The 12,500-nt window shown below is 51.0% G+C and overlaps 1 protein-coding gene across 1 annotated transcript in view; it reads left to right on the top strand.

Annotated features, from left to right (window-relative positions):
* Window positions 1–10,473: 10,473 nt before the first annotated feature.
* LOC114858864 (voltage-dependent calcium channel gamma-2 subunit-like) overlaps window positions 10,474–12,500 on the top strand; it is a 12,032-nt gene continuing 10,005 nt past the window's right edge. Inside the window, exons 1-2 of the mRNA XM_055510392.1 lie at window positions 10,474–10,778; window positions 11,968–12,051. Of these exons, the coding sequence (XP_055366367.1) occupies window positions 11,982–12,051 (70 nt within the window). The 5' untranslated portion in view covers window positions 10,474–10,778; window positions 11,968–11,981. The remainder of the gene's footprint in view (window positions 10,779–11,967; window positions 12,052–12,500) is intronic.

The following is a 12,500-nucleotide window of genomic DNA, read 5'->3' on the forward strand; positions in this document are numbered from 1 at the left end:
TTTAACATTCTGCTCTGCTCCTCCTCCTCTCCTCTCATCCAGCCACAGCCTCGAGTCCCTGCTGCACCCTGGTTACTGATGGCCAGAGCCGAGAGGCGAGGCTCACGAAACCCCTTAATCATGAGCCGCACGGCGCCGCGGCCGCTGCTGCTGCTGCTGCTGCTGCTGCTGCTGCATTGTGCGGCAGGTCATGGAGCAAAGAGTCACAGTCCGTGGGCTGTTTGGGCGTTTTCATGGACGCCTGGCTGCTTGGATGAGGAATATTTACAACCTGTTGACCTTTGTGCATAACTTCAGGTGTGAGTGCCTTCATGAGGCTGAACATGCAGCCACGTGCCCCCGCTGAGGATGAGAGGGGTGAGACGGCCCAGTGACAGCCCAGTTACAGCCCAGTGACAGCCCAGTTACAGCCCAGTGACAGCCCAGTGACAGCCCAGTTACAGCCCAGTGACAGCCCAGTGACAGCCCAGTTACAGCCCAGTTACAGCCCAGTGACAGCCCAGTTACAGCCCAGTGACAGCCCAGTGACAGCCCAGTTACAGCCCAGTTACAGCCCAGTTACAGCCCAGTTACAGCCCAGTGACAGCCCAGTTACAGCCCAATGACAGCCCAGTTACAGCCCAGTAACAGCCCAGTTACAGCCCAGTGACAGCCCAGTGAAAGCCCAGTGACAGCCCAGTTACAGCCCAGTGACAGCCCAGTGACAGCCCAGTTACAGCCCAGTTACAGCCCAGTTACAGCCTGATACACAGAAACAACATCAGCGAGACCCAAAGCTCACTTCACGGCCTGCAGAGAGTCTGTAACTCTGTCATGCATGTGCTGCATGTGCTGCCATTACCTGTTTGTCACATGACCACGCTCGTCGTGACATCACTTCCTGGTTCTCCCCATTGTGCACATTTAAGCATTACAATCTGGAGGTTTAACGTTTGGTGTTCATCAGATTTAACCCTGCTTCTAGTGGCCGATGCTTCGTCTTTGTTTTAATGCTAGCTGGTCTTTCATTCTTGACCCACTTGTCTTTTCATCCCCTTCTAACTGTTCCTCCCCCCTCTCCCCCCCTCCCCCCTCCGTCTTGCTGAAGGGACAGCCCCGGCGTCCTGATGCTGCCGCTCTCGTCGCCAGCGTCACCTGCTGAAACCTGGCCTACTTGGAAACGTCCTCCTCCGCTCTGCTCCGGCGCCACCAGCAAAGTCACAGCAGACGCGAAGAGACGAGCGCTGGCGAATCAGCGACGCGGAGGGAGCGGAGCAGATGAGAGGAGCAAAGAACGACTCCGTCGCTGCTGTGAATATGTTTTTGAAAGCTCTCCAGAGCCGCATTCACACTGTGGCAGATCTCCTCTGAGAACAAAGTGGTTATTCATTGTTTCCAGTGGGAGAACGACGGAACAAAGCGTGGACTTTCTGAGTTTCTGACGGATCTGATTGGTTGCTGTGTGAGTCCTCCAGGACGGATGCAGCACATCTGCAGGTCCAGCTGTCGTCTTCATGATCGTTCTCTGACCGTCAAAGCAACAGGTTCAACTCTAGCTCAGCCAGTGGAAAGGTGACAGGTTTGAGCAGAGAGCGTCAGCAGGAGGTTTCTGTAAAGAAGTGCATTTCCATCGTCTGTCCCTGTGTTGGCTTAAAGATAAGCTGCTGCTGTGAGTTAAATGATTTACTGAGTCTTCTTTTGTTGAGGAGGCAGCGATGGAGCTTCTCCAGGAGAACAAACCGAGCTGGCAGCAGCCAAGCTACTACTGTGACTTCCAGCAGTGATATTTATCAGTTTATCATTTTATGGTTTTGGTGGTTTTCATTGAAGTTGAGCTAATCTACACAGATCCAAACACAAACACCAGCATGTTTGTCACGAACGGTGAAGAGACAGGACCCAAATGCAAAGCTGAGGACAGGACTGGAGTAAAACGTGCTTTAATAATAACAGATCCAGATCAGCCGAGAAGTCAGACAGGCAGAGGTCAAGAACCAGGGAATCCAAAATCCAGAAACGGTTTCCAAAGAACAAAGGCAGAGACTGGGTCAAAACAAGACAATATCGAACCGGTGGGAAGTTACTGGGCATTGGAGCGTTGACGAGGTGAGTAGAACAGACAATCTGAAACCAGGTAAGTACTGATCATAATGAGTAAATAAGTCCTAAAATGAAAGCATTGACGGGAACTGAAGGCTCCGTGCAGCGGTCTCTCCACATCACACACTTAAACACTGTCTAAATGTCAGACAAGTCAGAATGAAAGGACACAAACGCCTGCTGCTACAGAAGAAAACGCTGGTATAGAATGAACAAACATGTCATTTGATGAGGCTGATATGTAACTACATGTAAGACCAGCAGCAGGTCAAACATATTAATATATTTATATCCTCGGCTCCAAACGCTGATGGTTCATGGCTGGATGTCTCCGTGTGAATAAACTGGGCTGACAGCTGATCCCAGAGCTGCAGACAACGCGGAGCCCAGCTCATCTGCTGTCACCTGCTCGTCATCCATCCATTCATTACAGTTATTGTGCACACGCGAGTTTTCAGAGGAAGTCTGGTCACGCTGCATGAAAGGGAGTAAACAGAATAATTGGTGGAATCATCAGTGATCTTTGGGGGTGAACTGCTTCAGGAGAAACGTCAACAATCACAGAGTCGAGACGCCGTCGCCGCCACTGGGACACACTGGATATTGATTCATTATATAAACATAGAACTGTAGAATTATATTCACTACGGGCTTCAGCCTTTGTGTGTTGCTCCTTCGCTGAGTGAACAGGTCTCATCTGCAGGTAAAGGGATCTGTCTCGAGACCCGAGATGTTTCCAACATGCGTAAAAGGACCAAATCACAGCATAATTAAAGTGATACAGACATAATGTGACTTAATGATTCCCAGAGACTTTATTTGTCTGACGAGCACAACGGCACAGATGATCATGATGGTTCCTGTGGAGGCGCCGAGCGGCTCCGTCTCAACTGGAGCCAATAGAACCTCATGTAACGACGACGCGAGGCTTCATGTCATGATCAAAGCAGCACTTTTACAAAATGAAGACACGATCAATACGCAGCATCAGACGCCTTTAGCAGCCGATGCTGCTGCCACATAACATGCAGATGTGTCGGGTCGTTGGGAGGTGGGACTGAGCAGCGTTAAAGCATAAATGATCACTAATAGACTAGTCGTCGTCCTTCAGGTCTGTACTGAACCTGCAGCAGACTCTCAAACCTCCTCCTGTGTGACGTCTGATGCGTTCGGACGCGTCCTGAGGGTCCGTCTCCACACGCACCTCCGCGGCCTCGCCTTCATCCAGGTTCTCTCCTGGAGTTAAAGGGCCAGCGCAGCCTGATTAGGATGCAGAGGAGGAAGGCTCTGCTGCAAATTGAAAACATATTGATTCTCCTCATGCTCGGAGGGAGAGGGGGCGAAAGACAGAGGGAGCGGGTTAGAAGAGTGAGACAGAGAGGAGACGAAGAGACGAAGAGAGGAGCAGGACGGAGACACGGCCACGGGTCCGGGATGAAGCCGGACCGGAGCAGCAGCTGGAGCACATGCAGCGCTTCCTGTAAACGCCGGCACCCTGTGGCTTCGTCCGATGATGTGTGAGCGCACGCCGTCCAGCTGTGGAGAGGACAGCGCATAACACTTACAGATGTGCTGACTGCACAGTTTCCATGGGAACCCCCCTCCACGAACACACGCATGCACGCACACGCACGCACACACACAAACACACACGCACACACACACGCGCACATGCACACTTACACAGACACACGCACGCACGCACACAGATACGAACACACGCACACACACACATATATGAACTCACACACGCGCACATGCACACACAAACACACGCGTGCACATGCACACACGAACACACACATACACATGCACACAGACACACGCACGCACGCACACATATACGAACACACACACGCACACACACACATATACGAACACACACACGCACACACACACATATACGAACACACACACGAACACACACTTACACATGCACAAACACACACAGACACACGCGCGCACATGCACACACACGCACACACACATGCACACACGAACACACACAGACACAAACACACGCACGCACACATATACGAACACACACACGCGCGTGCACATGCACACACGAACAAACACTCGCACACACACACATATACGAACACACAAACACACACATATACGAACACACAAACACACACACGCACATGCGCACACACACGCGCGCACGCGCTCACACACACGGCCCTCCATTGCGCCCCGTTGCAAACGCTGTACAAGCTCCGCTAACGAGTCGTGCTGCATCTTTACAGGCAAAGCTGCAGCTCAGCCTGTGTCGCTCTGAGTGCACGTGTCACGCGTGTGGAAGCGCGTCCACACCATCGTGTCACATGCTCGTGTCATTATTTAATCAAGGATGAGGCAGAGTGTGAAAGGTGGTCGCGCTCGCACACGCTGCTCAACGCGAAGGCAGGAGCTGCAGCTGAACTGATTCACTGCCTTTGACCGTCGATCGTGTGAGAGCATCGTGAAGCAGCTCGTGCGTGTGTCGTACGTGAGCTGCCATCGTCAGGTCGGCCGCTGCCACTGCACTGCTTCAACTCAGCTGCCGCGTGAACCTAATGCCTCACATCTGTTCCAGCTGCTTTGCTTATGACAACAAGTGATGGCCTTTAGAACAGCTAATGATCGGTAACTAGACGTGCGGTGTTTAATCCACCATCCGTCATCCAAACAGCTCGTCCTGAAGGTTTGAGAGGTGATGGAGCCAAAGCAACGGGAGGCAGGTTCCACCCTGAACAAAGAGCACGAGACGACAACAACCACATGCAGGAACATACACAGAAAATGTCAGAAATATGAGTCAGAAAAAGAGAACTAGGTAATAAAAAAGTTTAAAAGAAACTGAATAGAAGATAAAAGGGTCCGGATCAGATCCTCAACAAGGGGGCGGTACTGAGCAAACGTGTTCTCTGCCACCTCCACAATTCACACGAAGAAGTAAGAAAGAAGACGAAGACGAAGACGAAGAAGAAGAAGAAGAAGAAGAAGAAGAAGAAGAAGAAGGTACAGAACCGTGTCTCGCTCGTAGTAGTCACATTTATTTGGCGTTTTGATTCACTTTCGCTGCAGTTTGTTTTTAGCACGTTCTTGTGTTTTAACGGGACCTAATGACGTTTAACGTCACCACGTTAACACTGACCACATATAAACACAAGCGTTATAAACCGTTGAGCTACTGAGCTTTGTTAGAAAACACTGTAGTTCAGGGACTAAAGCTAAAACACAAAATACATGTGACACATTTAAGGAAGCCTCCACCACTGAGATGCATGAAACATGCAGGACTGCGACAGGACGCGGCATTTATAGTTATATAAGAAGAAGCCCAAACATGATGGCTTTGGTTTCACAAATTCTGTCAAAGCAAAAAAGATAAAATTCAAAAAATGTTTTTAAATCTATTACAGATTCAGTGTGAATGAGTGAATTAAGCTGCAGCTCCGTGGTTGTGTTGTGGTTCTCATCCTCACTCTGTCTCCTCCTCTCTGTCTCTTCTCCTCTCTGTCTTTTCTCCTCCTCCTCATCCTCACTCTGACTCCTCCTCCTCTCTGTCTCTTCTCCTCTCTGTCTCTTCTCCTCCTCCTCATCCTCACTCTGTCTCCTCCTCCTCTCTGTCTCTCCTCCTCTCTGTCTCTTCTCCTCCTCCTCATCCTCACTCTGTCTCCTCCTCTCTGTCTCTTCTCCTACTCCTCTCTGTCTCTTCTCCTCTCTGTCTTTTCTCCTCCTCCTCATCCTCACTCTGACTCCTCCTCCTCTCTGTCTCCTCCTCCTCTCTGTCTCTTCTCCTCCTCCTCATCCTCACTCTGTCTCCTCCTCCTCTCTGTCTCTTCTCCTCCTCCTCTCTGTCTCTCCTCCTCTCCCTCTCCCCCGTCTTCCACATCTCCTCCGTTCTCCCTCCACCTGTTTCTCTTCCTCGTCTCAGCTCTGCTCGTCTCTCGCGTCTCCTCTGGTTTCACCTCTGCCCCACCTCCTTCCTCCCAGTCCCTCAGCGTTCTGTATTTCCCCTCCTCTTCCTCCTCCATCGTTCCTCTTCTCTTTCATTAGATATTGGGTCAGTGCTCCCTGCTCCACTCCCCTCCTCCCCCTTCACCACCGCCCCACTGATGCTGCTCGCTGGTGTGCTGCTTCTTTAGTAATGTTATGCAACAGCCATCACAGACACACCGGGGGGCATGGGGGTGGGGGGGGTAGAGCTGGATGGGGAGGGAAGACGGAATGACAGACAGGGGGTGGGTCATTGCTTGCTGACCCACTAGCTTGCCGGGTCTCATGGTCCCATCAGTCACTTCTCAACCTTCGTGAACTGAAAGCAGATTTGACCCATTTACGTGTTTCTTTTTTCAGTGCAGAGTGAATGTGGCTTCGTGAGCTTCATTCATCTTGTCATTCCTTCAATCAAAGTTCACTTTTGACATCATAAATATGGAAAATGTTTAGTGTTTTAGTAAAGACCATTATGCAAATGATGTTCAGAGAACTCAGGACTTTTGTCCTGCAGAGTTAATGTCGAGGAGCTCGGTCGGATCCAGCTTCATTTTAACCTTTGTGTTGATTGTAATTATGAGATGAAGGTCTTCACGTCAGTCATGTTTTTCTGTTTAGCTAATTGAACAATCGTTGTCATGTTTAGTTTTATCAGCACATTAGCAGAATGTTCTTCTGTGATCTGTTCCTTCTATCTTGTAACTGTTCGGCTTCTCTGGGCCACATGTAAGAATCAAACATCACACCTTGCTGATATGTGATGAGGAAACCGAGTCTGGACACGGGGTCGAGCTTTGTGCGTGTGTGTGTGTGTGTGTGTGTGTGTGGGTGTTTTTCTACGTGTGTGTGTGCGTGTATGTGCGTTTTTATGCGTGTGTGTTTATGCGTGTGTGTGTTTTTCTATGTGTGTGTGTGTTCGTGCATGTGTGTGGCCTCTGCGTGTGCGCACAGGGACGCGTTCCACTTCGGACTCGTCTGCATGCGTTCAGCCTCTCGTCTGAAGGCGTCGTTCTGCCGGGTCCGGTTCTGTAGAACCCGTGGACAGATGCAGCACTGAGTGCACTCGATTAAATGTAATCTGGGCAGCAGTTACACTTACACTAATTAGCAGCATATGGGCAGAATTTGTGGAAGACGGCGCCGGTCCCGCAGCAGGAGACTGTAAACGAGCACAGACGCATCAGACGGAGCGTTCTGAAATCAGGACATTTTAGGCCTAAATCCTCTCAAATCTCCCGTTTGGGCAGTGATTTGGAGGAGACGCCGGTGGACGGTCGGCATCGGGATCGGAGCTGCAGAATGAGGGCAGGTAGCTGCTCCACATACAGCACAGCAGCCTGCTGTCACTTTACACGGGTCCAAGGTGTTTCCTCACCCATCAACTCGCCACCAGCTTGGTTCCTTTTCCATTTTCTGTCTGCATCACATCTGCTTTGCTCGTTTCCTTTCCTCGCTCTGCTTTATGAGCGCAGGAGAGGGAGGAAACAGCAGAAAGTTTCACTAAACAGAACTAGGATAGAGCAGAGGAGGGACCAGAGCTGAGGGACCGCTCAAAAGGGGGACAGTGCGTCTGCTGCAGGTGGTTCCTGTTGCTGCTTTCATTTATTTTACAGTCCCTTGAATTTACATCAGTCCCGACAGTAAGTGTCTGCAAACCTGACTGCATCTGCTGCAAATACCATCAAGTCTACGCTGCGTTTCTGCAGCGCTGAACTCCTGTTTCCACGGTCGTTGCATGATTCATTTTGGTGTTCGGATGAAAGCCGTTACACACAAGGCGCTCACAAAGTCGTAACACCCTCGTCCTCGCAACACAAGTCCTGCTTTCAGCTGCAGAGCTGCTTCACACCTCACCCAAAAAAGTGGTGCCGGTGACTCAACGCGCCGGTGACGTGCTTCGTGTGTGTGTGTGTGTGTGTGTGTGTGTGTGTGTGTGTGTGTGTGTGTGTGTGTGTGTGTGTGTGTGTGTGTGTGTGTGTGTGTCCACTGCAAACATAAAAAGCATCAGAGCCTGATAACAGTGCGATTACATGTTTGATCTCATAATGTCCACTCACATTCGAGCTCCTGGTCATGTGACTTACTGTCGCTGCTCCACTTCCTGTTTTAAAACGCCTCCTGGGTTCCTTTCAGCATCCAGCACCAGCGGTTCTATTTCTGTCACAACTACACATCAGGCTAATTGATGTGTTGTGTGTGATCAGGAAAAAGAAAAGGTAATAGCTCACCCTAAATTAGTTCCCATGTTCATTTTAATTGCCTTTAACAGGTCCCTCCGTTGTTCAATAAGTTCTGAAATGGGGCAGAAATGAATTGGATGAAGCCTAAAATTAAATAGCAAGAGTTTTATTTAGTCATTAAACATTTTTCCAGTCAGTCTTCTTTCTTTTCGCATCAATTTCTCTTTTATTGTTTAATGGACAAATTAAATTTGTCAAATAGAAATTTGAACGTACAGGATGTGAGCACGGTCTCGTTCACGCTAACACTGGGCCAACGTCAGGGAACACAAACCCGTCACTGGTCTGACTGGAACCAGTGCTGCTCCCGTCTGAAGCTGGCGTTAGACGTTTCGCTTCCTGCTAAACCAAGCACTTCCTTCGCTCAGTGTGAATGAGTCTGTTTGCTGCTCGGCTGCAGCTCAGATGCAGAGAAGCAGCCAGTGAGCAGAAAAGGCGTCGGTGCCGCGAGGCCGCGAGGCCGCGAGGGCGGCCCGTGTTTTACGGCATCAATTACAGCATGAAGTAATAAGCTGGAGTTCAGCTTTCTTGTGCTGCGTGTTCTTGAGCTCAAGCGCTGCAGGAGTCAGAAGTGAGAGACTGCAGAGAACGCTCTCCTGGAGGATTTAACGTGAACAGATCAGGAACGGAGCCTCTCTGCATCAGGCTTCAGGTCCACCGACCCGACCCGACCCGGCCCGACCCGGCCCGACCCAGCCCGACCTGACCCGACCCGACCCGACCTGACCCGACCCGAGCCGACCAGACTCGACCCGACCCGAGCCGACCAGACTCGACCCGACCTGACCTGACCTGACCCGACCCGACCCGACCCGACCCGACCCGAGCCGAGCCGAGCCGAGCCGAGCCGAGCCGACCCGGCCCGACCCAAGCCGAGCTGATGCTGCTGCACCTTCGCCGCTCAGCGATGGCTTCAACGGCGCTGCAGCGCAGGCAGATGATTAGCATAAAGAATCAAGAAGCAGGTATTTACATAACGCACGTCTCTTCCTCGGCTGCGGGTCAGATGTTAATGCCTCATAAAAGGCCGTCTGCTGGCGTTTCATCAGACCACATTAACTTCTCCTTAACATCTGCCAGGTCGGTGACGGCGTCCTCTGACGGGGCGGTGACAGCGGGGGGTCGCGGTCGCTTCTTACTGGAATAAATCATGCAGGGATGAGTGGGCGCCGGCGCCGCCCTGACCCGGAGCTGCAGGTCGCGCTAAGAATAATAGTACCTGCGCCACGTTTAAGTAGGATGTATAATTTAACAGGAGCAATTTAGGAGAGCGACACCTCATTATGACGGGCGGGCGAGCGAGCGGGCGAGCGAGCGGGCGAGCGAGCGGGGAGGGAGAGGGACGGGGATTCTCTGCAGCAGCAGACACGAGGCCCGTTTCTGTGCGAACGAGGAGCTCGGATGTGATCGCTGCTGATTAGAGGATATGATGTTATGCAGCGCAGTGAATTAACCATTGTTTGCCTGCAGAGATTTGTCTCCACAGTGAAACAACTGCCAATAATTAGACTGGAAACAGTGGTGAAGTGTGCACTAATTCATCCGCCGCTCAACATGAATCAGTCTGAATGATCTCTCCAGGCGGGTTTTTGTTTAATCCTCACGCTGCGGAACCGAACCCGAACCAAACTTCCCGTAGAGACTTCTTCTGATCAAATCGAGGTTCGCTGCGTTTTCCATGTGTGAACTAATAATAATGCAGGTGAAGGCAGCTGAGTCGTCAGCGCACACAAACACGTTACAGACACAGGAAGTGTTCAACCAATGAGCGTAACCGTGTAATAACAGCCTGATTCGTTTTAATAACATTTAAACAATCAGCTGACTGGTCTGTGATGCTGCACTTGGTCCTTGCGTAAAGTTGTGCTGATGCGTCTTCATCCATTTCGTCCGTGTTGCTTCTCAGCCGTCTGTTCAGGTCCGTCCCACCAGCGGATCTCTGGCTGCGATGACGTAATGCTCTGCTTCGGAGGCTGCACAGGTTTCTCTGCTGCTGAGACAATAAAGTGTGATCCTAATTTGAATTGCAGAAAGAACAGAAACGAGAGGAGGAGGAGGAAGAGGGGGAGGAAGAGAGGGAGCTGCCAGCTCAAATAGGAATCTGATCCTGGGGGTGCGCGCGTGAATGTGCGAGAGCGACGGATCGGAGGCAGAGAGGGAGCGCAGGCAAAATGCGATTCCAGATCACACGTGCCTGTGCTGCAGCGTGGGTGGGCTCGTGTCGGAGGGGGCGCGGGCGCGAGCGCAGCGCGGACCGCGGACTTCTCGCGCGGCAGTGAGTGCGAACGCGGACACAACGTGGGACACGGACGCTCCGGAATAAATTAGAGCCGTGGAGCAGGAACGAGATGATTAAAGTGGAGGAGCGACGGCGACGGCGCCGCAGCATCCTGGCTTCGTCTTCTGTTCCTGCGCGTCTCCTAGCAACCGCAGCTGACACCATTTTGAATGTTTTATAACACGCAGACGCGGGTGCGTGTCCGACAGGCGCTCACACACGAGCGGCCAATGGGAGCGATCGGCGCTGCTGTAACTCACAGCTGCACAAATAATGACACTGATACGATGACTCAGCGCTTTAGAAACGCTGAGGCCTCGCTCGCGTCGACGCATCAGCGCTCGGCTGAAGGCGCTCGCGCGTGTTGGCACCACAGAATAGTGACGGGGATGCGTTCCCACCGCAGACCCCGACACAGAGACCGAAGCTCCACGCGCTTCACACCGGGAAATTACGGGATGATGAAAGCTGTGCAGCGCTGAAAGCTTCCGGGCGGCTCCTGCTGAAATGTCTTTAATGTATCTATCAAAGTCTGCCCCGTGAAAACGCTTTGTTCGCCGGCGTTTGCAGAGAGGCATTAAAGATATGTAAATATGAAGCTGGTTTGTTTGTGGCTGAGTCCTGTCATCGTTTTTAGGTTCTCTTCACTTTTATCTGACGGCTTTGGTTTAAAATTGTTCCTTTCTGTCTGTGGTCATGATGAAAATGCAGAGTATTGGAAGAATTAAATGCTTGATCACAGGCAGCAAGGGTGTGTGTGTGTGTGTGTGTGTGTGTGTGTGTGTGTGTGTAGCTGATTTAAAGGCAGGCCACAAGTCTTTCGTCCTTCAATTGCCAATTAACAAGGGCCCATTTAATTGCAGTGGTTTGGGAGTGCATACAATTACCACTGGAGCTGAACCAAGACAAACACACGTGCACAGACACACACACACACACACACACACACACACACACACACACACACACACACACACAACCGTCCTAATGAGCACCTCCATCAGCTCTTGTTCCCGTTCTTGTTCCGCCTGAACTGTTGCAGGCGTTTGGTTTGAACTGCTCCACTTTAAACTACTGTAACACTTTTATAAAAAATACTGTGTTTGTGTTTCAGATGTTTACACTCAAATGAATGTGGGGTAAAGTGATTTCTGGAGGGGCGGGTGAGGGAGTGGAGGGAAGGAGGGAGGGAGTGTAGAGAGGAGAGAGAGAGAGCGGTGAGAGTGTGGAGATATCGTGCGCTAGCATTAGGATCTATCGCTTTATCTCTCTCTCTACTCTCTCTCTATTTTCGCTCTCTTTCTCTCTCTCTCTCTCTCTCTCTCTCTCTCTCTCTCTCTCTCTCTCTCTCTCTCTCTCTCTCTCTCTCTCTCTTTCTTCCAGGTTCCTTTAAAGGCATGTGTAAGCAGATAGATCACTTCCCTGAGGACGCTGACTATGAGGCAGATGCTTCTGAGTACTTCTTGCGTGAGTTTCCTCATCCATTTTGATCTGTTCACATGTTTAATCGCTGGTTTCATCAAAGACTTTAGAAAAAAGCTACACAACATCAACCTTCATGGTGTCTGACACACTTTCTACCATTCAACAGTTAATAAAAAGTCATCTCACACACTGAGAAGGAAAATGTAGGTAGAACATATGACTAATAAAAATGGGACAACAGGACAAGAAGAGGATGAGGTCAGGGATGCAGAAGCGAAGGGTGGAATGAAAGATGGAGCAGGACTCAGGGGTGGAGGGGGGGGGGGTACGAGAGGACGGGAGGAGGCAGAAGGGGACAAACGAGGAGAAGAGAAGGTTGTGGAGGTGAAGGACAAGGAGGAAGGCAGCAGCGCGGGGCGGTCGCCCTCCCAGCGGCTCGCCAATTAGGACACTTTCTGCTATAAATACTGGAGGCTCTGCTATGTGGGTCA

The sequence above is a fragment of the Betta splendens genome, chromosome 1 (assembly GCF_900634795.4).
Source record: "Betta splendens chromosome 1, fBetSpl5.4, whole genome shotgun sequence".
NCBI lineage: Eukaryota > Metazoa > Chordata > Actinopteri > Anabantiformes > Osphronemidae > Betta > Betta splendens.